General features: G+C 37.0%; 2 protein-coding genes across 5 annotated transcripts in view; one reads left to right on the top strand and one right to left on the bottom strand.

The window, feature by feature from the left end:
- The window catches only part of LOC118723654 (integrin subunit beta 3 binding protein), a 48,581-nt gene extending 32,427 nt beyond the window's left edge, over positions 1–16,154 (bottom strand). Inside the window, exons 1-2 of one of the 2 annotated variants that reach the window (XM_036446204.1) lie at positions 16,027–16,154; positions 4,365–4,407 (exon numbers count right to left, since the gene is read on the bottom strand). In XM_036446204.1, the coding sequence (XP_036302097.1) occupies positions 4,365–4,407; positions 16,027–16,031 (48 nt within the window). In that variant the 5' untranslated portion in view covers positions 16,032–16,154. Of the gene's footprint in view, positions 1–4,364; positions 4,408–5,816; positions 5,861–16,026 lie in introns of those variants that run through there. The other variant, XM_045584508.1, reaches the window with a different exon arrangement.
- Positions 16,155–16,287: 133 nt separating this feature from the next.
- The window catches only part of EFCAB7 (EF-hand calcium binding domain 7), a 48,404-nt gene continuing 38,992 nt past the window's right edge, over positions 16,288–25,699 (top strand). For 2 of the 3 annotated variants that reach the window (XM_045584507.1, XM_036446200.2), the window contains exons 1-5: positions 16,288–16,530; positions 18,676–18,866; positions 23,554–23,765; positions 24,379–24,465; positions 25,018–25,213. In XM_045584507.1, coding sequence (XP_045440463.1) covers positions 18,680–18,866; positions 23,554–23,765; positions 24,379–24,465; positions 25,018–25,213 — 682 coding nt within the window. In that variant the 5' untranslated portion in view covers positions 16,288–16,530; positions 18,676–18,679. The remainder of the gene's footprint in view (positions 16,531–18,675; positions 18,867–23,553; positions 23,766–24,378; positions 24,466–25,017; positions 25,214–25,699) is intronic. The other variant, XM_036446201.2, reaches the window with a different exon arrangement.

Below are 25,699 nucleotides of genomic sequence, written 5' to 3'. Positions count from 1 at the left end.
ATGAAAGAAAAGAACAAAACTCTAAAAAAGAATGTAACAAAATGGAGACAATCTAACAGATGCAGAGTTCAAAACACTGATTATAAGAATGCTCAATGAACTTAAGGGAACAGTAGAAAAAACGAGTAAGAACATCAAGAAGACCATTGTGCCTCTTGAGGTGATGTAATAGAAACTATATAGATTACCTATGGACACTTCTTACCAAAAATTTGGACTAGAATCTAATCAATCTTCTATCTCTAACTACCATTTCTATAGGAAATAGGAAATACGAATAGAGAAATCATTTAAAGGATACCACAAGATTTTGGTTGATTAACCAAACCAGAATTTGGAAGATGCTTATTAAATAAATATCTGTCTTTCTCAAAACATAAATTACAAGAAAAAGAGTAACATTTAAAAAGTTCCCAAAAGACTTAAAATATGTATTATAATGTATCAACCTTGTTTGGATCCTTTTCTTTTTCTTTTTTAAATAAGCCAACTATAAAAGAACATTTTGAAGCAACCATGGAAATAGGAATATTACCTTGGGTGAAAGATATTATTAAGGAATTACTATTAATTTTGCAAGGTGTAATGGCACTATGGTCATGAAAGAAGTAATTATCTACTAGAAATGCATATTAAAGAATATTCTGATGAAATGACATGTCTGGGACTTACAAGCCCAGATAGCATGTTACTATTCAAAACAACATGGGATTAAATCAAGTGCCAGAAAAAATGATGCAATCAAGAGTCAAAGTAAACATGAGATGTATGAAGCTGTGGCTGGCATAACATGGCATAGTGTCTTACAGCAAACTTTTTTCTTTTACCAGTAGAAAGAGAAAACTCTAAAATACCAATAAAAGTAGTAAATACATAAACCAGTAACATACTTGTTTATTATTATGCATTATGTAGTGTACACAATTGTATGTGGTATTATTTTATAAGAATGGCAGCACACTAGGTTTGTTTACACCAAAATCATCACAAGCAATGCACTGCACTATGATGTTATGATGGTTACATCACTAGGTGACAAAAACTTTTCAGCTCCATTACGATGTTATGGGACATTGTATATGACACCAATTTTTGACAGAAATTTCATTATGTGGTGCATGACTGTACATATGTACATAAATATATCTATGTGTATATATATCCTATATAATAAAAGGGTAATATGCAAATTGAATGAACAGCGGAATGACTTGTCACTACGATGCGCACTGACCACCAGGGGGCAGATGCTCAACACAGGAGTGAAGCCAGGGGAAGGAAGGCCTATTCTTGCACTAGTCATGCAATGAGTCTCTAGAGTGAGCTATAAAAGTTCCTAATGCTCAGAAGACCTATCTTAGATAAGACAAGCATAGGCCATGGAAATAAGCAGATTTAGAAGTATCCTACCAATAGTAATGTACTGTATTTTTCGGACCATAAGACGCACTTTTTTCCCCCCAGAAGTGGGGGGAAAAAGTCCCTGCGTCTTATGGTCCAAATATAGCCGACACATATATTTTTTAAAAAAAGTTTTTTTACTTGCCCGGCTCTGTGTGGTCTCTGTGTGCTTGCCCAGCTCTAAAATGGTTCTAAATGCTGCTGTTTACTTTACAGGGTTGATTACATGTGTTTATGACTGTGATGTTGGGTTTTAATGCACATAAAATATTTTAGGACACTATTTGTTTCAGAATCTTTTTTTCTTCATTTCCCTTCTCTAAAAACTGGTGCGTCTTATGGTCCGGAGCGTCTTATGGTCCGAAAAATACGGTAATAATCTATGTGCAAATCAGCAAACCTCCCCCAAACCTGAACTGCCATTCCAGATTTCTAGCAGCATGCTGACTGAGTTTGCCTTAGCAGGAAGTATGCTCTTTCCCTTCCCATCCGTAGCATCTGCTTCTTTCATTCCTTTTATGAGATGGACTGAAAGGGACTGTGTCAAGATGGCCAGGTCTACAACCAGATAGCCAGTTGTATGTATTATGTCATCTGGACTTGTAATGGCAGCAGTTTGTAATAAATAATTAATCTTTGGTCATGAAAATTCATCAAGAAATAGTTCTTAGAGGACAAGAACTTGAGCAGCCCAAATACTGTAGGTGATGATAAATTGAAACTTTCAGGACTCCTCACTATCCCCAAATAATTTGGAAGGTTCAGTAAGTAGTGGTACTTGCAGTATACATCCTGTATATTAAAGAAAGGTCACAGGGGATGATCCATATCTCTGCTTCCCCAACTAGGAGAATGATTTAAAAATGACTTTTGCAGACTTGCCCTAACATCATGGAGCATTAATCTGTAGCTCCATGGGAAACTGGGATATAAAAATTCCCAATATCTATGAGAGGAAATAGCAGATTAAGATAAACAGGCTCCACTTCAAACAAGTGGCATATATGGCCTATCTCCTCTCCTTGACATCAAACCCTTTTTCCTTCAGTATCAGATTGGTCAGGCAAAATGACCAAAAATTACTACTAGTTCCACTATAGCTTCACAGCAATTATATACTCTTAGAAGTCTAGCTCTATGTGTTTTTTTTTTCGTGTTTTTTTTTTTTTTTTTTTTTTTTTTCATGTCTGACTTTCCTTTGCATGGGCTAAGATAGCCTCAATGGGATCACTGACATGTGGGTAGATTCTTGGGAGCCTGGCTGTTTCAGGGTTGAGTTGTTTCTGGAGTAGACGGAAGGATAAATGCAGCTACGGAGAGAAGACTAGACTTAGCAGTAGCACAAAAGCTATCAGACCTAAAATGTGAATATAGAGTTGCTAACAAATGATTAGGTAGAGTACAAAAGCTGAAAACATCAGAAACAAATCAGAAAACAGAAGATAAATGATGAAGGCCCATGTGAGGATACTGAAAACTGGTATTTAGAAGGTGGTGGCCAAGTTAAGTCAATTGGTTTAAAAGTACAGAAATGGGCCAAACAAAACAATGTATTTTTCTAATATAGGATATTAGCTGTGGCACTGGCTTCCTTGATGCATTGTAATCTGGAGGGCGTGGGGGTAAGGAAAGGAAGGAAGAAAGGAAGGAAGGAAGGAAGGAAGGAAGGAAGGAAGGAAGGAAAGAAGGGAGGGAGGGTGAGAGAGGGAGGGAGGGAGGGAGGGAGGGAGGGAGAGAGAGAGAGAGAGAGAGAGAGAGAGAGAGAGAGAGAGAGAGAGAAAGAAAGAAAGAAAGAAAGAAAGAAAGAAAGAAAGAAAGAAAGAAAGAAAGAAAGAAAGAGAATGCCTACTATGACGACAATTGTACTTCACAAAGAGGATAAATTCCTAAATGGCTATTCTTTTTCATTCGAATAATGTTACCATCTCCCAAAGAACAGTTTTGGGGCAGGAAAGAACAGTATTCCATTTGAAGCTGGACTACTCATCTACCCAAATACCATTCTGACCAAAGAAACAGATGCAGAATTACAGTCACAGCTGCATTCTGTACAGAGCAAGTTGGATAATGGTATCCTAAATTGCTAATTACACTGCTAATGATTTTTTTTAGTGGCACTGCAGTATTTTGCCACCTTTGTTTAAATTTTTTTAAAAAAGCATTTAGGATCTTTTAAAATTGGTAAACTGTTAAAATACCAGTGAGTATTTCAAAAAAGAATTTCATATAAAACCATTTCTTGAAATGATATTCTCCTATGGGATTTTGTAGTAGCCTATTTATTGACTAGCTATTTGTTTTAATTTACTTTCTCACCAATTTACTTGCACTTAAGATTACTGAGGCTGTAAGTATCTCAGTATTAGTGTTTGTATCTAGATCCATATTGGTATGAAAAGATAATAAACTAACATATGTCATGATATGCTGGCATTGGGAATATGCTATGACTAGATTTACAAAAAGTGATAGCAACAGTACAATTTTATTTTCATTGTGACAACCATGGTGAAATTTATTACAGTGTTAGTATTTTATTGTTTAATCATGCCAGTGTAGCTGAAAAAGGTAATTACATTTTTGATATAAAAATGCTGTTAATGTTTTTATTTCAGATATTATATAAGATTACAGAATGTAGATTAAAACATTACCATTGTCCCATATTGTTTCTTGTGCATTTAAGTGGCAGAATATTTTTCTACAAATAATGAATTAATTTCTACTAAATTATTTCCATAGTATTTCTAAATAATTTGCTTCTTAAATGAAACCTTAAGCTGGCTGGGAACTTCCATACATTAGATTTACAAAAACGTGTTATATGCATAAAATGATGTACCAAACACAATTATGCTACAATGTTTTTTAATGACTTTTATATTTAGTAAGGTAAATTAGCTGTTAAAAAATTAAGAACACAATCTTACTATGCAATTATAAATTCATAAGTAAATACTTACATGTGCTTCAAATGGATCATCCAATTTCAGTGATCTTTTAACACTGCAAACAAAATATTTCAAGAAATCTTAGACTTGTGCTTTAAGTAACGAAATATTTAAGAGTAATCTATATTTCTCCAAGTAAAATAAAATACTGTAAGAAAGCAATTTTCAGAAGTAAAATACTGTAAGAAAGCAATTTTCAATGAAACTTTTAAAAATAGCATATTTCAAGATGGAATCATAATTAAATATTTAAATGAATCTTTTTATGCATATGTGGTTTTATATATGCACTATCATACAATTCAACCATTTGTCATATTATAAAATGATCTTAGTAAAAATTACTTATTTGTGTGTTCTAAAATACTACTAATAAAAATTATACAGAAGAGCAAAATAATTTACATACCTTCAATGGAGATACTGAAAGTACATTATTTGCACAAATAATGCACTAGGTATTAAAATAAAGATATGAGCAAAGTGAAACAAGTTTTCCACATTTTGTAGCTTTAACCATAATTCAATGTTATCAGACTATGATTTAACTGAAGAACAGATGCTCTATGTCTTTATAAGTCCCCAATCCATATGAAACTATTTTTTGTCTCCTTCACTAAACTGATTCAGGAAGATGCCAGGCTCTCTCTGTGCAAAATCTGTTCTGCTAAACTGGATGCCCAGCTGTTGGTGACAATGCTTAGAAAGGAAAGCTGAATATTTATAATACTTTATTTCATACAGCTGTCTTCTAAAGAGCAGTCATCAACATTTTATTGAATGCAGACTAAATGCTCATAGGAGAAAAAGGTCAATATAAATTAAAAGTAGTTTTCCCAGTGACAAATACAGAGTTATAAATATTTTCTTGATCCCTGAGAAACAGAAATTGTTATTTAAAATATTAGAGAATTTGTGCATTAGGAAAAAAAGGTTGTATTATAGCTAAAGGCTGCAGTCTAGAAAACAAAAACATATATTCTAGTAATGACTATTCATAAATGACTGACTACTGACTTTCAAGTAAGTGACAGGAGTGAGAAAAATAAAAGGGATGGACAATTTATAGAAATTACTGTTCATTAAATATTAAATTAAAAAATTTTATCTAGAAAAGGTTCACTTAAATTTGCTATTACTTCTATTGTATATTAGCCTATTACATAATATTATTTCTTGAGATTAATTAAACTGGTTTAAAGAATTAATTATATATTTTCGGAGGCGGAGCTTGAAGATGGCGACCGAACAGTCGGACTTGTTCTGACTCTGGTCCCAGAACAGATAGAAACAGCGTCTGAGTCGCTCAGGGAATGTTGATTGGCAGCTAAGGGGCTTCGGAATTCTCTAGGAAGGTAAGGAAAGGTCCGTTGGACAAGATTTCCTGACCAAGAGGCCAGCACTGCCGCGGCTGCAGCGGCTCTCCCAGCGAGCTCTCGCGGAGAGAAGGCAGCGCCATCTTACCAGGAAAGGAGGAGCATCCCTGAGGCCTGGAAAAACACACAGCGGGGAGGTCCATCAAGCAGCTGAGAAGCCCGAATCGGCACGGGCGCGTGGAATCCGGGGAGTTCTTCGGTCACCCACGGAAAGGAGAAGGAACACCACATAACCAGACATCCTGAGAAGAGAGGCCATGGGGAGACAAAAACATAGTCCGCACATGAAAGAAAAGCAGGCATCACCAGAAAAGGAAGTAAACGAGCCCGAGGTAAGCAGCCTACCAGAGCAAGAATTCAGAATAATGATCATAGGCTGGCTAAAAAGAATGGAAGAGAAATTTGACAATAACCAAGAAGAAATGAGGAAGAACCATGAGGAATTGAAGAAGAACCAAGAAGAAATGAAAAATGACATCGCTACCATGAAGAACTCAATAGAAAGCATCAAGAGTAGACTAGAGGAAGCAGAGGACCGCATCAGTGAGCTAGAAGATAAGATGGAAAAAAATACCCAAGTAGAGCAGCTTCTAGAAAAAAAGATTAAAAAGCAGGAGGAGAGCCTACGGGAGCTTTGGGACATTACAAAACAAAATAATATTCGAATAATAGGGGTTCCAGAAGGAAAGGAAACTGAGGTAGACATGGAAAAAGTATTTCAAGAAATAATGACAGAAAACTTTCCTGAAATAGAGAAGAAAAAACCCACACAAATCCAAGATGCTCGCAGAGTCCCAAGCAAAATGAATCCCAGAAGACAGACTCCAAGGCACATTATAATCAAATTGGCAAACAACAATGACAAAGTAAGAATCTTAAAAGCAGCCAGAGAGAGACAGAAAGTTACATACAAAGGAACCCCCATCAGACTAGCAACTGATTTCTCAACAGAAACTTACCAGGCCAGAAGGGAATGGGATGAAATATACAAAGTCATGCAAAGGAAGGGTCTGAATCCAAGAATACTGTACCCAGCAAGGCTATCAATCAAAATTGAAGGGGAAATCAGGAGCTTCACAGACAAAAAAAGACTGAAGGAATTTATCTCCACCAAACCAGTAATGCAAGAAATGCTAAAGGGTCTACTGTAAAAATAAAGAAATAGGAAGTGAAGAAGGAACACGGGTATAGAATAAAAATGGCGTCAAATGTGTACCTATCAATAATAACCTTAAATGTAAATGGATTAAATGCTCCAATCAAAAGACATAGGGTAACAGATTGGATAAGAAAACAAGACCCATACATCTGTTGTCTACAAGAAACCCACCTCAGAATAAAAGATGCACACAGACTGAGGGTGAAGGGATGGAAAAAAGTTTTCCAGGCAAATGGAAATGAAAAAAAAGCTGGGGTAGCAATACTTATATCTGACAAATTAGATCTCAGAGTGAAGGACATAATAAGAGATAATGAAGGCCATTTCATAATACTAAAGGGAACAATCCAACAAGAAGAAATAACCCTGGTAAATATATATGCACCCAATACAGGAGCAACCAAATACATAAAAAAACTGCTGGAGGACATTAAGAGAGAGATTAATAGCAATACAATCATAGTAGGAGATTTTAATACCCCACTGTCACCCTTCGACAAATCATCTAAACAAAAAAACAGCAAAGAAATATCGATCCTAAGTGACTCACTAGACCAGATGGAATTAATTGACATCTTCAGAACACTCCACCCCAAAGCCACAGAATATACATTCTTCTCAAGTGCACATGGGACATTCTCAAAGATAGACCACATTTTGGGTCATAGGCAAAGTCTCTTCAAATTCAAGAAGATAGAAATCATATCAAGTATCTTCTCAGACCATAATGGCATAAAACTGGAAATTAACTACAATAAAAATAATCCAAAGAAATCAAACACATGGAGACTAAACAGCACGCTATTAAACAAGGACTGGGTTACCAGAGAAATCAAGGAAGAAATTAAAAACATCCTGGAAACAAATGACAATGAAAACACAACAATCCAAAATCTATGGGACACAGCAAAAGCAGTCTTGAGAGGGAAGTTCATATCCTTACAAGCCTATTGCAAAAAACTAGAAAAAGGGGTAACAGATGATCTAACTCTACAACTCAAAGAGTTAGAAAAGGAGCAACAAGAAAAGCCCAGTGTAAGCAGAAGGAAGGAAATAACAAAAATCAGAGCACAGATAAACGACATAGAGACCAAAAAAACAATACATAAGATCAACAAAACCAAGAGCTGGCTCTTTGAAAGAATAAACAAGATAGATGAACCTCTAGCCAGGCTAACTAAGAAACAAAGAGAGAGGACCCAAATAAACAAAATCAGAAATGAAAGAGGTGAAATAACAACAGACCCCAACGAAATACAACGGATTGTTACAAAATACTACGAACAACTCTATTCCAACAAACTGAACAACCTGGAGGAAATGGACATATTCCTAGAAAAATACAAACTTCCAAAACTCGATCAGGAAGAATCTAAAAATCTCAATAGACCAGTGACTTGGGAAGAAATTGAAACAGTCATCAGAAAGCTTCCAGCAAACAAAAGCCCAGGGCCAGATGGCTTCACAGGAGAGTTTTACCAAACATTCAAGGAAGAACTAAAACCTATCCTCCTCAGACTTTTCCAAAAAATTCAAGAGGAAGGAACACTTCCAAACTCCTTTTATGAAGCCAGCATCACCCTAATACCAAAACCAGATAAAGACAACTCAATGAAAGAGAATTACAGGCCAATATCCCTCATGAACATAGATGCCAAAATCCTCAACAAAACCCTAGCAAATCGGCTCCAGCAGAGCATCACAAAGATCATACACCATGACCAAGTAGGATTTATTCCAGGAATGCAAGGATGGTACAATATCCGCAAATCAATAAACGTGATACATCACATAAACAAATTGAAAGATAAAAATCATATAGTCATATCAATTGATGCAGAAAAAGCATTCGATAAAATCCAACACCCTTTCCTGATAAAAACTCTTAACAAAGTGGGAGTACAAGGATCATACCTCAACATAATAAAAGCTATATATGATAAACCCACAGCCAACATTATACTCAATGGGCAAAAACTAAAACCATTCCCTCTAAGAACAGGAACAAGACAGGGATGCCCACTTTCGCCACTCCTGTTTGACATAGTACTGGAAGTACTAGCCATTGCAATTAGACAAGAGGACGAAATAAAAGGCATCCAAATTGGAAAAGAAGAAGTAAAGTTATCCTTATTTGCAGATGACATGATATTGTACATAAAGAACCCAAAAGACTCCATTAAGAAACTAATTGACTTAATAAATGAATTTGGCAATGTAGCAGGATACAAAATTAACGCCAAGAAATCCATGGCATTTCTATACACCAACTGTGAAACTACAGAAACAGAGACTAAAAAAGCAATTCCATTTACCATCGCACCAAAAAAATTAAGATACCTAGGAATAAATTTAACTAAGGAAGTAAAGGATCTATATGCAGAAAATTACACGACATTGAAAAAAGAGATAGAGGATGATGTAAGGAGATGGAAGAACATACCATGTTCATGGATTGGTAGAATCAACATCATCAAAATGTCCATACTTCCTAAAGCAATCTATAGGTTCAATGCACTCCCCATTAAAATACCAAGGGCATATTTCACTGACCTAGAAAGAACTCTCCAACAGTTCATTTGGAACAATAAAAGACCCCGAATAGCCACAGCAATCCTGAGAAAGAAGGGTAAAGTAGGAGGGATCTCAATACCGGACTTCAAACTGTATTACAAAGCCACTGTTCTCAAAACAGCCTGGTACTGGCACAAGAACAGACATATAGATCAATGGAATAGAATCGAGAACCCAGATATCAACCCAAATCAATATGCTCAATTAATATTTGACAAAGGAGGCACGAATATACAATGGAGTCAAGACAGTTTCTTCAATAAATGGTGTTGGGAAAATTGGGTAGACACATGCAAAAGAATGAAACTAGATCACCAACTTACACCATACACAAAAATAAACTCAAAATGGATACAGGACTTAAACATCAGACGGGAAACCATAAAAATACTAGAAGCATCCTCAGGCAGCAAAATCTCAGACGTATGCCAAAAGAACTTCTTCACTGATACTGCCCCTAGGGCAATGGAAGCTAAAGAGAAAATAAACAAATGGGACTACATCAAAATAAAAAGCTTTTTTACAGCAAAAGAAACCATCAACAAAACAACAAGAAAGCCCACGGTGTGGGAGAACATATTTGCAAATAACACCACTGATAAAGGTTTAATCTCTAACATCTACAGACAGCTGATACAACTAAATAAAAGGAAGATGAATGATCCAATTAAGAAATGGGCAAGGGACCTAAATAGAATATTTTCAAAAGAAGACAGAAGGAAGGCCAAAAGGCACATGAAAACATGCTCAAAGTCACTAATTATACGAGAGATGCAAATCAAAACAACAATGCGGTACCATCTCACACCTGTCAGAATGGCCAACATCAACAAATCGACAAACGACAAGTGCTGGCGAGGTTGCGGAGAAAAAGGAACCCTCGTGCACTGCTGGTGGGAATGCAGACTGGTGCAACCACTGTGGAGAACAGTGTGGAGTTTCCTCAAAAAACTGAAAATGGAACTCCCATTTGACCCAGTAATCCCACTCCTAGGAATATATCCCAAGAAACTAGAAACACCAATCAGAAAGGATATATGCACCCCTATGTTCATAGCAGCACAATCTACAATAGCCAGAATTTGGAAACAGCCTAGGTGCCCGTCAGCAGATGATTGGATCCAAAAACTATGGTACATCTACACAATGGAATACTATGCTGCCATAAAGAAGAAGGAATTCTCATCATTTGCAGCAACCTGGATGGAATTGGAGAACATCATGCTGAGTGAAATAAGCCAATCAATGAAAGAGAAACACCACATGACCTCACTCATTTGTGGATAATAAAGAGCATTATAAACTGATGAACCAAAAGATAGATATAGAGACAGTAAAGCAACAAGCAGATTGTCAAATTACAGCGGGGAGGGGAGGAGGATCTGGGGGAGATAATAGATCAACCGAAGGACTTGTATACATGCATATAAGTACAACCAATGGACATAAAATTATGGGGAGGGAGGGGATATGGGGGAGGGAGGGGGGCAAAAAAAAATCATTAAAATATGTAAAAAAAATAAATAAATAAATTTAAAAAAATAAATAAATAAATAAATAAAAAAAAAAAGAAAAAAAAAAGAATTAATTATATATTTTCAAAGTCTATTTGAAATCAACGTAATATAAATTCTCAATGAAGCAATAATAGAGGTAAGGACAAGTAAAATGTCAGATAACCCCAAAAGAGTATTTTTATTTAGTTTTGGAATAAACAGGCTGTCCCACTTTGAATAATTATTCATTCCAATGGATTAAATCCAAAAAGAAAGCACCAATTGAGCTATAAGAAAAAAGTGTGTATTTTTAGGGGGACACACTGTACGTTACCCTACTCAGGTGTGTAAGATGTTCTGGCATTTAATGAAACTTCAAAAGTAGAAATAAAAAATTAAAAGTATGCAGTACAGCATTTTTTTTTATCCTTTATTTTGAAATGATGTTAAGATGCAATACTGTGCCCTAACCAGTTTTGCTCAGTGGATAGAGCATCAGCCTGTAGACTGAAGGGTCCAGGTCCAATTCTGGCCAAGGGCACATGCCTGGGTTGTGGGCTCGATGCCAAATGGCAGACGAACAATGATTCTCTCTCTCATCATTGATGTTTCTATCTCTCTCCTTCTTCCTTCCTCTCTGAAATCAATAAAGAAATATATATATTTTAAAAAGATGCAATACTATCTTTCAGAAGGAAACAAAACCCCACCCACTTCTTAACTATTTAAAATATTTTTGCTTTATTATTCCTGGTTAATTCCTAGAGAATGAAACTGAATGTTTGGATTTGAAGGCTTCTAGTTTAGGTCCTAGGCTGACCTAAGTAGTCCAAGGAAATATGTGAAAGTGAGAATTAAATTGCCTCTCCCAGTTTAACAGTTTAGTGAGAATCTAAACCATATTTTATGGTGGGAAATGTAATTTTCAGATAATTCAGGTACCCAATAATCAAAAGCTAAAAATATTTACAAGAATCATAAAAAAAAATTAACAGAGAAGATTAGAGAAATCAAAGAAATCACTTAGCTAATTCAGTAAGGACAAGTTGACCACTATCACACAGCTCAAGTGAAAGAACTCAGATCTAGGTCTTATGCATCATAAATCTTTGTTAAATTGAAGGGGAAGGACTAAAGAAAAGGTAAGGAAGAGCAAACTTACTGGAGGAATTTATGACCATCTATTCTTACTTACCATCTATCAGAACTGAGCTCACTGTCAAGATATCAATTATTAAATTAAGCACCTACTATAGGCTTTTACATGTTTTGTTTTTAACCCACTCTTGTATCCAGATACAACTGTAATACAAGCATGAGATGATGTCAAGCAGATTAGGATAATGTTCATAGGAACAGAGAGGAAGAGACGAATAAAACATATTATAAAGGAAATACAGACAAAACTTAGATATATGGGCTATTTTCCTAAGGTATATACTCTCCTGCTACCAGTAATAGTTAGCAATTAAAAGTGATATATCTCTGATAGTTCTGTAAAGTTATAAGTAGCCTTTGTGGTTACTACCTTGGTTTAAAAAAAATGGAGCACTCAAAAATAGGCAAAGAACTCAAATAGACATCTATCCAAAAAGACACAAATGGCCAATAAACACATGAAAAGATGCCCGACATCACTAATATTAAGAGGAGCACTAATATTAAGGAAATGCAAATCAGAACCACTTTACAACTACCGTGTTTCCCCGAAAATAAGACATCCTCCGAAAATAAGACCTAGTGCATGGAAACATACGACATCCCCTGAAAATAAGACCTAGCGCAACTTTGGGAGAAAAAATTAATATAAGACACTGTCTTATTTTCGGAGAAACAGGGTAGTAGGATGGCGACTATAAAAACAACAGATTATAAGTGTTGGTCAGGATGCAGAGAAAGTAGAACTCATATGCACTGCTATAGAATCATACAGTTGCTCTGGAAAACACTTGGGCAATTCCTCATAAAATTAAACATAGAATTATCATCTAACGCAGCAATTCCACTTCTGGTATATACCCCAAAGAATTGAAAGCAGGGACATGAACAGATATTTGTACACCCCTGTTCACAGCAGTACTGTTCACAATAGCCAAAAAATACAAGTAATGCAAATGCCCATCCACAGATGAATAAACAAAATGGTACACACATACACATATACATACACACAATGGAATATTATTCAACCTTAAAAAGGAAGGAAAATCTGCCCTTGCTGGGTGGCTCAATTGGTTGAAGTATTATCCCATACACCAAAAGGTTGGGGGTTCAATTCTGGTCAGGGCACATATCTAGGTTGTGATTTGATCTCTGGTCAGTGTATGTACAGGAGGCAACTGATTGATGTTTTTTTTTTCTCTCTCTCAAATCAATAAAAATATATACTTGGGTAAGGATAAGAAGAAAAAAAGGAAATTCTGACACATGCTACAATACAGATGAACCTTGAAAACATTATGCTTGGTAAAACAAGCCAATTACAAAAGGACAAATATTACACAATTCCACTCAAATGAGGTGTATTTTAACACAAAAGAAATTATTCTTAAAAAAGTGAACTTATCATTTGATCCTAATTAAGAATTAAGAATGATATCATTTGAGGTTCTCTTACAGGACTTATAACTTTTTTCCCCTTAATATTTTTATTGAATTCAGAGAGGAAGAGAATGGCAGATAGAAACACCAATGATGAGAGAAACATTTATCGGCTGCCTCCCGTACGACCCCTACTGGGGATCAAGACTGCAACCCAACATCTTACATGACTTTTAAAACATTAGATTACATATAATTTGAATAGCTGAGCTGAGGGTAAGAATGTGTGGGGGAGAGGAGGTAGGAAGATAAAATAAGTAAAGCAGAAAAGACTTAGGGAGCCTTGATGCTCTGCCAAATTCTTCCCCTAAAGTTAGGCAAATCACAAACTCACTGAGCTTCATAAACTTAATACTGGCCTGTAAACTAGTAGGAAATTTCTGAATGGAAAATAAAAATATGATTTGGCATGTCAGTGTTTCCATTTACTCCTCACTATAATAAGGATGATAATATTGCCAGCTACTTCACAGGAGTATGCTTATCAGTTAGAAATCTTTTAATGAACAGAAATGGCTACCGCATTTTCTGGCGTATAAGACAACCCCCTAATTTTACAGTTAAAACATAGGTTTAGGCCTATATTCGCTGTATAAGACTACCCCCCACTTCCGAGGCAACACCAGTTCTTTTTTTAATAGACCGCCTCTCTGACTCTGGCCAATCTGAGCAGGCTTTTTTTTTTCGTTTCAAAAGTCATCTTATATGCCGGAAAATACGGTATTCTAAAAATAAATTTGTGTCAGATATATGTCCTATGATGTCAACCTCAACTTTAAGGTTATGTATTTATTGTCGGAATATCTGTACCACAGACAATTCTAATATAACATGTACCTGTTAGTATGTTAGGAAAACAATTACCCAAAAGTTCCACTTTTAATCGTTTTTTTGGTTCCCCACTATCTATACAGAATGGGATCATAGGTATCACCACTTATTAAGCAAATGCACACCAGTTTCCATTGTGTTCCTATTTAGCAGGACTTTTGCTACATCATCCTTAAAGATTCACAAAAGTGTTAACTGGACTTTTTTAAAGTGCAGCAGTAGGAAGGCAAGTTTTCTTGATTAATCCTGAGGCAAAAGCAAAACTTTTTCAATAATCTTAACTTTTAAGGATATAATTGGCCCGGCAGGCATGGCTCAGTGGTTGAGCATAGACCTATGAACCTGTGGCCTCAGTGTGGGGGTGCAGGAGGCAGCCAATCAATGATTCTCTCTCATCATTGTTCTTTCTCTCTCTCTCTCCCTCTCCCTTCCTCTTTGAAATCAATAAAAATGTAGTATAGATAATATACTGGAAAGTATAGATAATAGTTGCCGCTACCTCTAAAGTCTTTTTAGGATTCAATGAGAATGTGTAGGTAGATTGTTAAAACTGTACCAGATAATAAGGATTCAACAAATGCAAGTTATTATTTTTTTCTTTCTTTTTTTAAATCCTCACCTTAGGATATTTTCCCATTGGTTTTTAGAGAGATTGGAAGAGAGAGGGAAAGACAGAGATAAGCATCCATGTGAGATTGGTTCCCTTCTGGGGGCACTAAGGGGGTGGAGGAGAATCCTACAACCGAGGTACATGCCCTTGACGGGAATGGAACCCTTAGGTCCGCAGTGGAATAAGTTACTTTAGAAATGCACAGGAGGGGGTACCTAAGTCAACCTGGGGACAAGGACAGCCAGAAAATTTCACGTGTTAGATATTAATCCCTCCACTCCAAAGAAAAACTTATTTTCTGAGCTTTTTAAAAGTTTCTATATAGCAGCAATGAGGAAACTGACGCCAGAATTGGCTACTCTTCCCCCTTTCATTGCTGGATTCCAGGTCTCTTGAGACCCAGTCCTTCTCTCTCTCTCTCTCTCTCTCTCTCTCTCTCTCTCTCTCTCTCTCTCTCTCTCTCTCTCTCTCTCTCTTTCTCTCTCTCTCTCTCTCTCATACCAGAGGTGGAAATTTATTTAAGAACCAGTAGACCCTCACATGGGGGAGGGGGATGAATCTCACAGCAGATTCCCAGGTGAGGAGGCTGAAAGAGTCCCGGAGACCCAGTTCTTGAGTTGTCCTACAAGCTTACAGGAACTCACCACACGAACGGGCCTTAGCAAATGATACGGCGTGTTCCAATCGACTCTACCCCATTCTAGGCATGCTAACCCTATCTGAAATGACTCCAAGCACTAAAATACATCACAGACGACAACCCACAGCCTATAAAGCCAGTCAAAAGCCTTGGACAGTCGGGATTCACGTGGACCAAGTGTACCCCGTAACCGCGGCTGGAAGGTGAGCAGAGGTGGGTAGAGGTGTCCAGTAGGTAAGCACCAGGAACTGTCGGCGGAGGAGGCAAGCTTATATTCGGAAAAGTAGAAAAACAAAACAAAACAAAAAAAGGTTACTTAAAAAAAAACAACTCTCCTGGCTCGCAGAAGGACCCGGCAAATAGCACTACCTGGAGGGCGATACCTACGGCATTTCCACACCGAGGGGAGGACCACTGCCACCGGATCACACTAACCCCGGCAGCCTCTTCCGAAGACAGACCCTCCCGAGGGCAACCCTGAGCCTGAAAAGCGCGGGCGAGCCTCCGAGGTGTCACACTCAAATGTAGCCCGCCGGAAACACCGTCCCCGCGACAACGAGTTCCGGCGCGGAAAAGAGGAGGGCTCGTCGGTCAGAGCCCGCTTCCAGCCCCTTGCCGTGCAGCCCAGGGCCTCCTCGCTCACACATTCCGGCCACACCCGCCCCGGCAAAGAGGAGCGGCAGGACCACCTCTGATCCCTGAGGATGAACGATCCCCACATTCCTAGCCGGACCTTTCTGGGGGAGGCGCTCTGCATCTGATTTCCGGTGGCAGCGAGGCGCCGTTGCCATGGTGATTAGAGAACGGCCGCGGTCCGTCTGTCCGGCTTCGGCTTCGGTGGAGTCCGTGCAGAGAACTGGCTGCGCCCCTCCGTCTGTAAACCGGCATTAGGTAGCCATCCGCTCGCGGTCTCTCTCTGCTCGGCTTGGCCCCCCCACCCGCTGCTTTTGCTTCGCTGTCAGACTAACACCGGGTCCACGGAGGTGCCCGAAATGGACCTCTAAAATGCAGTCTCCTGCTCCGAGGCACACAAAAAGACAGAGATGTTGCCCGCGACCAGCTGTGGGACATAAATCTCCGCGCAGGGAGCTCTCTGTTTCCACTCGGCCCTTTCAGAGCCCGAGGCGCCTGTGAGTTTATTCTTCTCGCTGCGGCGCGGCCCGTTATGGATGGAGCCGTTTGCTGCATGGAGCTCCCTTAGGCCCCTGCCTGACTCTCGGGCTGGAGTTTTAAATGAAGGAGGTTTCCAAGCCTGAGGGGGGTTACACCGTTATATACTAGTTATTTAAGCTCTACTCTAGGCTCTCCTCACCGAAAGGGGAAGAATAGAATTCTGCAACATTTCTGCCGTGGGATTTCCACGTGAGGGAGTCGCCTTATTTGGAAGGAGTATTCGGAGACGATCCAAAATGAATAAATAAAAACCCTTACATTTTAAAATTGTTTGCTGCAAAATGAACGTTTTCTCCTCTTTTGAACGGTTTTCTTTCCCTTTTTTTTTTTTTTTTTTTTTGGAGGAGGTGCATATGTGTTTAAAACTCGGATGCTTAATTACACTGGTACCAATTTGCAGTAACTAGACTGTGACACCGCATCCCTGCGGGGTCCTTCTGAATCTGGTGTAATCGGGAAGTGTCAGGCAGGCGGTCTGTGTATTATAAATAGGGTACTTCATCCATGATAAGCGATTATTATCTTTCTTCCCCAAGTGGAAAAGGCCTATATAATTCAAGAAGGTGCGAGTGATTTAGGCCTCTGGAGTCAGAATCCAATGAGTCCTGAAGGGGACCCTACCTGTGTTGTCTTATTGTTGAACCTGAGATATTCAATTTATTAGGCTGGAATGTATTTTTTTTTTAAGTCAAAGCTGGGTACAGTAATGTTGGAAGCTGTTAGATCGCCGGCACAATTTAGTGCCTCATAGCAACTATTGCACAAGACGCCTTCATTCACGTGAATAAAGAAGAAACGGTTACTGAAATTTACTGACCTTTGCTATCTACTATTCAATGGGCGACTCTGTGCCCCTCCATGTTCTTATCTGTGAAATGGACTAAAAATGCCTGACCACTGTAGTAGGGATACATCGTGATGTATGACGGTTCTTTAAGCAATTATGGGCAGAGGTGTTATATAAACCCAAAACATTATTTTTATTTTAAAAAAATATATTTTATTGATTTTTTACAGAGGAAGAGAGAGGGATAGAGGGTTAGAAACATCAATGAGAGAGAATGATCGATCAGCTGCCTCCTGCACACCCGCTACCGGGGATGTGCCACAACCAAGGTACATGCCCTTGACCGGAATCGAACCAGGGACCCCTCAGTCCGCAGGCTGACGCTCTATCCACTGAGCCAAACTGGTTTTGGCCCAAAACATTATTAATAGTAAAATCTCATGATAACACTATAAATGGGATTTTTAAAAATCCAGTCATGTACAATGTGGGGCTGCATTATGGAAAGGTTAGTGAAGTGACCTGCTCGATCCTGCTGTGGAGGTGGATGCCAACTGCCAATCACATTACATCCACGTTCTTTTTACTGTGGAGTTTCTATCTACATATTCTTTAGCACTTAATTTGTGCCGGGCACTGTTCTGTATGTTTCACATATATTAATGGGATTAATCCTCACGACAATCCTATGAGGAGTCTTAACTGACTCCTGGTTTTTTTTGAGAAAATAGATGTAGGTTTTTCCTTTCCTATGCTTCTTCTTTGTATTTGTTACATCTTTGTTTTGTTCCTATATATATATATATATATATATATACTTTATATATATATATGTTTATATATATATGTATATATACTTTTCTAGTTTAACAGATAATACAACCTTATGCATATTTTAATGTTTATCTTCCCCCCCCCTACAACTAAAAACTTTAGTTGCATATGTGTTTACCAATTTGCAGTAACTAGACTGTGATTGATGTCTTGATTCCCCCACTCCCATTTGAAAGGCAAGATGACATTTGCACTTTAGGGGATTAACATTTACTAAACCAGTTTTTAAAATTATTTTCTAGTAGAATGGCCATCAGTCCAGGAAGTGATGCAGCCTTCTCCAGTCAGAAATCATCGCTTTGTGAAAGTCCTCGAACAAAGAAATATCCACTAAATGAAGAGGAGATATTTTATATGAGCTGTAGAGCTGCCTATTTAACTGTTTTCAAAAGCAGCTTAGAAAACATTATTTCTAAAGATCAACTTTACTTAGGTAAAAAAAAAAAAAGTATTTTGCTTTATTTGTTGAAAGTTAATTAGATTAGCAAGACTGTAATTAGGATTATGTTGTCGAATCATCCCCAATTTTAGTTGTTTGAGCAATGGAAGTACTATTTTATGCTATTGTGCTATTTTATATAGTTACATATTGTAGCATCTTGGAAATAAAAGCTTCAGTGTTTAAGCAGGATAGAATCATATTTTTAAACCTAAATTACTTGCTTTCAATTTTTTTTTCAATTCTCATTTTGGAACAGGAAGATTTACAATAGAATTAAAACACTTTTGACATCTGAATAACTACTCTGAATTTGACCTATATTAAGGAAGATGTGAAAGATATCTAAAAATGGGGTACATGGCTATAAAAGAGAAGTGTTAGGAAACTAGAGGCCTGGTGCAGGAATTCATGCACAGGTGGGGTCCCTTGGCCTGTCTGGCGATCAGCTGATCAGGGCCAGCCGGTGTTGGGGAGGGACCTCAGGAGGTTGTCTGGCCGCAGAAGGTTGGCTGTGGAAGTGCACTGACTACCAGAAGACAGCTTCTGCATTGAGCGTGGTCAGTGCACATCATAGCTACCCTGGTGGTCAGTGCACATCATAACTACCAGCCGGTCGTCTGGTTCTAATGGTGGCTTAGGCTTTTATATATATAGATAACTGAAATTTTAAGAGAATTAAGAGTTCTGGGTTGTTTGGGTTGGCTTGGTTTTGTGTGTGGGTGGAGAGTTGGTCTTATTTTGCTTCTCCCCGTTGTGTTTTGAATTCCTCAGGTTGCAAATATTCCCTCAAATGAGGAATTTGGAGGTCTTTAGACCTAAGAGAGTGGTATACGACAACACTGAATACACATGTTATTTTCATTAAGGCTAATAACTTTCTGAGTAGAGAAACTGAGTTATTTTGACAATGTTAGAAGCAGTTTCCTTTAATAAAAAATATGGCATATTTTTGCAATGTCTTGGGTTTTTATGCAGTAAGATCTCTATTTGAGGAAATCCATTTTGTGGAATATAACATAGTTTATGTTTTAGGGTTTTTTCCTCTTTATTCTTTTGAAAATTGGCTGAGATCACAAAATTTTAAAAGTTTAACATGCTTTTTGCTAAATGGCATTTAGTTTGTGAATAATTGAATAGGTATTACTAAGGTGATATCAGTCTTATAGAATTACCTGGGAGGATAATAATGCAGTTTTTGTCACTTCAGTGTTATACACTTTTGGTTTTATGGTGGAATACTCTTTGTAATGACTGATTTCACATAATCTAGATTTTAAAAAGTGGTAGTGTGAACCAGTGATGTCTCTTTATTACTACTATGTCTTTCATTATATCTTTCAGCCATTGCTGCACATAACATGTGTTTTGACATTCCATTTTAAGAAGGTCAGATAGAGTAGTACCAGTATCAGGACTTTAGAATTCCTTTCTTCTACCCCCATTTGATAAATAATACAGGTATTATAGACTTGTGTCAAAGATTAAATAAACCCTGACAGAAGATCAGTATCTTTGTGTAACCTTTAAACATCTATCCTATATATTAAAAGCTTAATATGATAAGTGTCCCATTGTCTGGTCATCCATTCAATCAATCAAAGTGTAATATGCTAATGATATGTTAAGGACACTCAACGGCTTGCTTTGGTGTGCATTTACCACCAGGGGGCAGACGCTCTTACTGGTAGGTTAGCTTGCTGCTGGGATCCGGCTGATCAGGATTGAGCAAAATGGACCAGGCATGCCCTGGAGCCCTCCTATGGCTCCTCCCAGGCTGGCAAACCTGCCGTGTCCCTCCCAGACCCTGATTGTGCACCAGTGGGATCCCTCAGCCTGGCCTGCATCCTCTCGCAATCCTGGACCACTCAGGGGATGTCAGAAAGCCAGTTTAGGCCCAATCCTGCAGGCCAGGCCAAGGGATCCCACTGGTGCACAAATTCGTGCACTGGGCCTCTAGTAGTTACATAATATGTTTAATGTTAACAAACTTATAATGGGCTCCAAATAATTAAAATTAGGTTAGAAGTTACTAAATTATACCTATTTCTTAACTTAGTGCATTTTTGGGGCACAATGAGTTTTATTCTGAGAAAGATAGTTTCTTTTAAAATATTTTGTTGTTGAAGATAGCTACAAGCATATGCTTGTGGGAAAGAGGTTTCAAAACTGGATGAAATACCATTTTCTTTACATGGGCTTTTGACTTCAAATAACTTCACTGGGGTCCTACTTGTATTCCCAGAATTTATTTATGTAAATATATTTTTATTGATTTCAGAGAGAAAGGGAGAAGGAGAGAGATATAGGAACATTAATGATGAGAGAATAGTTGATAGACTTCCTCCTGCAGGCTTCCTACTATGGATCGAACCCACAACCCAGGCATATGCCCTTGATTGGAATCAAACCTGGGGCCCTTCAGTCCACAGGCTGAAACTCTATCCACTGAGTCAAACTGGCTATGGTGTATTCCCAGCTTTTAAAGCAAGCATATCAAACTCAAAGGCTAACACGGGCCAAATAAACAAGGTTTAAGTTTAAGCAAAAAACCAAAGCTTCAATTTTCATAGAAATGTAGGTTTATTTTGATAGAGACATGCTGAATAACAAAGGGCTGAAATAAATGAGTAATCATTAACATAAAATAATAGAACACTTTAATAAAAATTAATATTTTTTCTTGAACATTACCTTACCAGACACTGAATAACTGCATAATTTAATAAGCACAACGCAAATCAACCTATTTTTCTTATTCTCTGAAAGCAAAATATTCCTGTTGCACACACCAAACAAAACTAATGACATGGCAGTCAGCTACTAAAATATTCGCTGCTAGTATCAGTGGAGAGAAATGATGTTCCTGTGTGTAAGGTGCATAAGAGAAATGAATGCAACAAGATTATACTAATTAGTCATTAGCGAATGTTGTCGAGCAGTATTAATAATTATGTGTAACATGATATTGTAAAAATTAAGTTATGAAATTCTTATTAAAACGTTTCTTACATACCGTTATATTGGCTGGGTCGCAAAAATATTCATTGTGGGCCACATGTGGCCCGCAGGCCATGGCTTTGACATGCTTGTTTTAAAGGGTAAAGGTTGGCTGGGGGTGGAATGCTAAAACATTTATCTTTATTTTCTTGATAGATGAATTAAGGAATTGTCTTTTTATAAACTAGGCAAAATACTGCTCTTTATTCCTAAGACAGCATGGTAATCAGGATTTTTGTCTACATCCAGAATAGACCTATGGAAATTAAAAAAAAAAATTATATTATCTCCACTGTTACAAATTTCCATAAAGGCTTTCTAGGTGAACGGAAGATGTCAATTACTACAGCTTACACTTTTTGTAGCTCTGAAAGGCACCTCTAGATGATGAGCTTGTTCCTGTTTTTGTGCCAAAGTTTTGTCTAGAAATGACGCACTAGGATGGGAACATTTCTTTTGGTCTATGGACTTCTAATATGTTATTAACTATAAATCATGACCACAGGTAGCAATTTTACACTTCAGGTGTTCACTTTCTATTGAAATTATAAAACTGAGGAGCCAAGAAGCTTGTATCACACTGTGTTATGCCTGTGCACAGTGGAAGTTCAATATAATGGACTTACAGATGTCTCTATTACCCTGAGATATATATCTTTAAGGAAAAATATATATGCCCCTTCCTGGGAATTAAGACCGCAACCCAAGCATGTACCCTGACTAGGAATCAAACTAGTGACCTCTGGGTGCATGGGTCAACACTCAAGCACTGAGCCACACTGGCCTGGCTATAGGATTATTTTCAAATGTTCTGGATAAAAATAAAAAGTGATTTGACTATTGTAGCTCTGAAATTGTCTTCTCTTAAGTTTGTTGGCATTCTTGATTTTTAGTAGGGCTATAGCTGTAACTAGGTATTTTTTATGTCTCTATTTGACATGTGGGACATGATGTTCTTGAAATTATAATATCTAGCAATGATGAACATTTTAGATATCATGCCTTGGTGATAGTACTATTGTCAAACTAATTATTTCCTCATTACATTAAGATATTTGTTGAACCAGAAAAAAGTAATAATTTATGATTTTTATGGTTATTCTTATGTCCTCAAAACAAGTAGATGGTTGTTTTTTAATATTTCCTTTTCTCCAAGCACTCTTATGAAGTAAATCAGGTAATTAAACTATGCAGGTTGAGAAAAAAAAACTGTTAGAATAGGAAAAATCTATTTAATTCTGGCATTAATAAATCAATAATCTTTAGTTGGATATATATACTTATACATATATATTTACATATATGTTGGAGCAAAAGTAGGTTATTTGTATAGAAAATAATACAGTAATTAATAAATAAGAGAATAAACTATTTTACATACAATTGTAAACCTATATATTAGCAAAATCAAAGGTAATATATTTGTATTTGTGTACTTTTGTGTAATGTTGTAATCCTATATAATAAAGAGCTAAGGTGTTAATTAGACCAGATGGCGGAATGACCTTCTTGAACAACCAATGGGCGGGGCCTGGGCCATGAGGCAGTTGGTGCTGCGAAGGCCTACCCTTGCACGAATTTCGTGCACTGGGCCTTTAGTATATAATGATTTAAAGAAAAAATATACTTAAATACCAATTCCAAATGCTACTTTAAAAATAATACTTGTTTTATTGGGCAGCTCTTCAGCATGCAGGAAGAAATCCATCCCAAAAGACTATTGATAAGTATTGGACACCTCAAACTGCCAAACTGAATTTTGATGATTTTTGTATAATTTTAAGAAAGGAAAAGCCTACTTCAAAAGCAGAACTGCTCAAATCATTTAAACAATTAGATATAAATGATGATGGCTGTATTTTACACACTGACCTTTATAAACTTCTAACAAAGGTAAGATCTGTGAAACAGTTTTGTAATATGTGTATTTTGTAAAAACTTGGAATCTACTTTTGGCAACCAAAGTCCACATTAAAAATAATGACTTCATTGGCAGGTGAAATGAATCATATATATGTTGTTTATAAAGTACTTAAGGATCCTTCTGGATGAAAGGTGCTTTGTAAATAAAAGACAAAGTGTAAAATTGAGCCCTCTTTGCAATCCCCTTGTGCTTCCATGCAATTCTTTTCCTGCTCAGAACTCTATAAATCAGTGATTCATATGTGATACAGAAGAAACAAAGTATTAATGGGATTCAGAATTGATTCTCTTTCTTGGTACAATGTGAGAAGGTATCATTATTGTAATGTTAATAGTTATTACTGGATCTATGTTACACATTGTTCAAATTTAGTATATTGAAATTCAACACACTTTTACAAAAGTTAATAAAATTGTGAAATTTTATATAAATTTTATACTTGCTTAACATAAAACTCATTCTGAGATTTATAATGAAACTTATAGTCAAACTTATAGAAAAGATTAAAATGAATTTCCATTCTCCCCATGCATTGCAAAGTAATAGTCATGTTGCTTTGAAATATTATATTGTTTTTTTCAGAGAGGTGAGAAGATGACTCGAGAAGAAGTAAATGCTGTAATAAACTTGGCTGATGTAAATGCTGATGGCAAATTTGACTACATCAAGGTACATTGATGTAAATATGCTTACTATGTAGAAGTGTTTTTAAAAGAGCATATTTTAAAAAATATTGGTAATAACATACTTGTATAGTGTACTGATTGTACTTGAAATTTAACCTTTCCAGTACCACAATTGTAATCTGATGACTACATTAAAAGAATATAACCAAGTTAAAAATACATGCACATTCACACAATATACCCATGCAAAAAACATAGAGACTCTCCTTTCTGGGGTGGAAGAATCATAAAATTACTTAGAACAAATCCCAGTGTATATGTGTTGTAAAAAAAATAATAATAAACCACCTTTCTTTGTGTAACATTTTATTTTCACTCAGAGTATGACTTCCTCAATGAATCATGGTTGTATTTCACTAGGTCACTTGAGGGTGGTCAGTCTGACTCAAGAAAATAAAATGAGTACCCTAGTTCAATAGGAAACATATTCCATCAATCAGTCTATTCCTTGCCTACTAATGTGCATTTGCTTTCTCCTCCCAAATGTATGATTGAATGTTTTAGCGACTGGACTACTTTTTTTTATTTCCTGTAGTTTTGTAAATTATATATGACAACCAATGAGCAGTGTCTCAAAACTACTCTGGAAAAACTGGATGTTGACAGCAAACTGAGGCGTCAACAGTTTGGAAGCCACATTGAAGGATTCCCTGAAAGGGACCCATCACCAGTACCAAAACCATCACCTAGAATCATAAGAAAAACTGATCAGGAAACATTCTCAAATAAAGGTATTTATTTTTATTTTAAACTTTATTTTTATTGTTGACACTGTTACAGATGTCGCCATTTCCCCTTCCCTTTACCTGCCCCCTCACCCCTCTTTGGCCATCACCTCACTGTTGTCTGTGTCTGTGGGTTATGCATATATGTTCTTTGGCTAATCTCTTCACCTACTTTCATCCAGTTCCCCCCTCTGACAGCTGTCAATCTGTTCCATGTATCCATGCCTCTGATTCTATTTTGTTGGCTAGTTCATTTTGTTCATTACATCCCACATATAAGTGAGATCATATGGTATTTGTCTTTCTTTGGCTGACTTATTTCACTTAGCATAATACTACCCAGGTCCTTCATGCTGTCACAAAAGATAAGAGTTCCTTCTTTTTATGGCTGTGTAGTATTCCATGGTGTAAATGTACCACAGCTTTTTATCCACTCATCTGTTGATGGGCACTTAGGCTGTTTTCAGATCTTGGCTATTATAAATAATGCTG

This window comes from Pipistrellus kuhlii, unplaced genomic scaffold, assembly GCF_014108245.1.
Source record: "Pipistrellus kuhlii isolate mPipKuh1 unplaced genomic scaffold, mPipKuh1.p scaffold_m20_p_2, whole genome shotgun sequence".
Taxonomy (NCBI): Eukaryota; Metazoa; Chordata; class Mammalia; order Chiroptera; family Vespertilionidae; genus Pipistrellus; species Pipistrellus kuhlii.
This window is presented reverse-complemented; position numbering and strand designations above follow the sequence as displayed.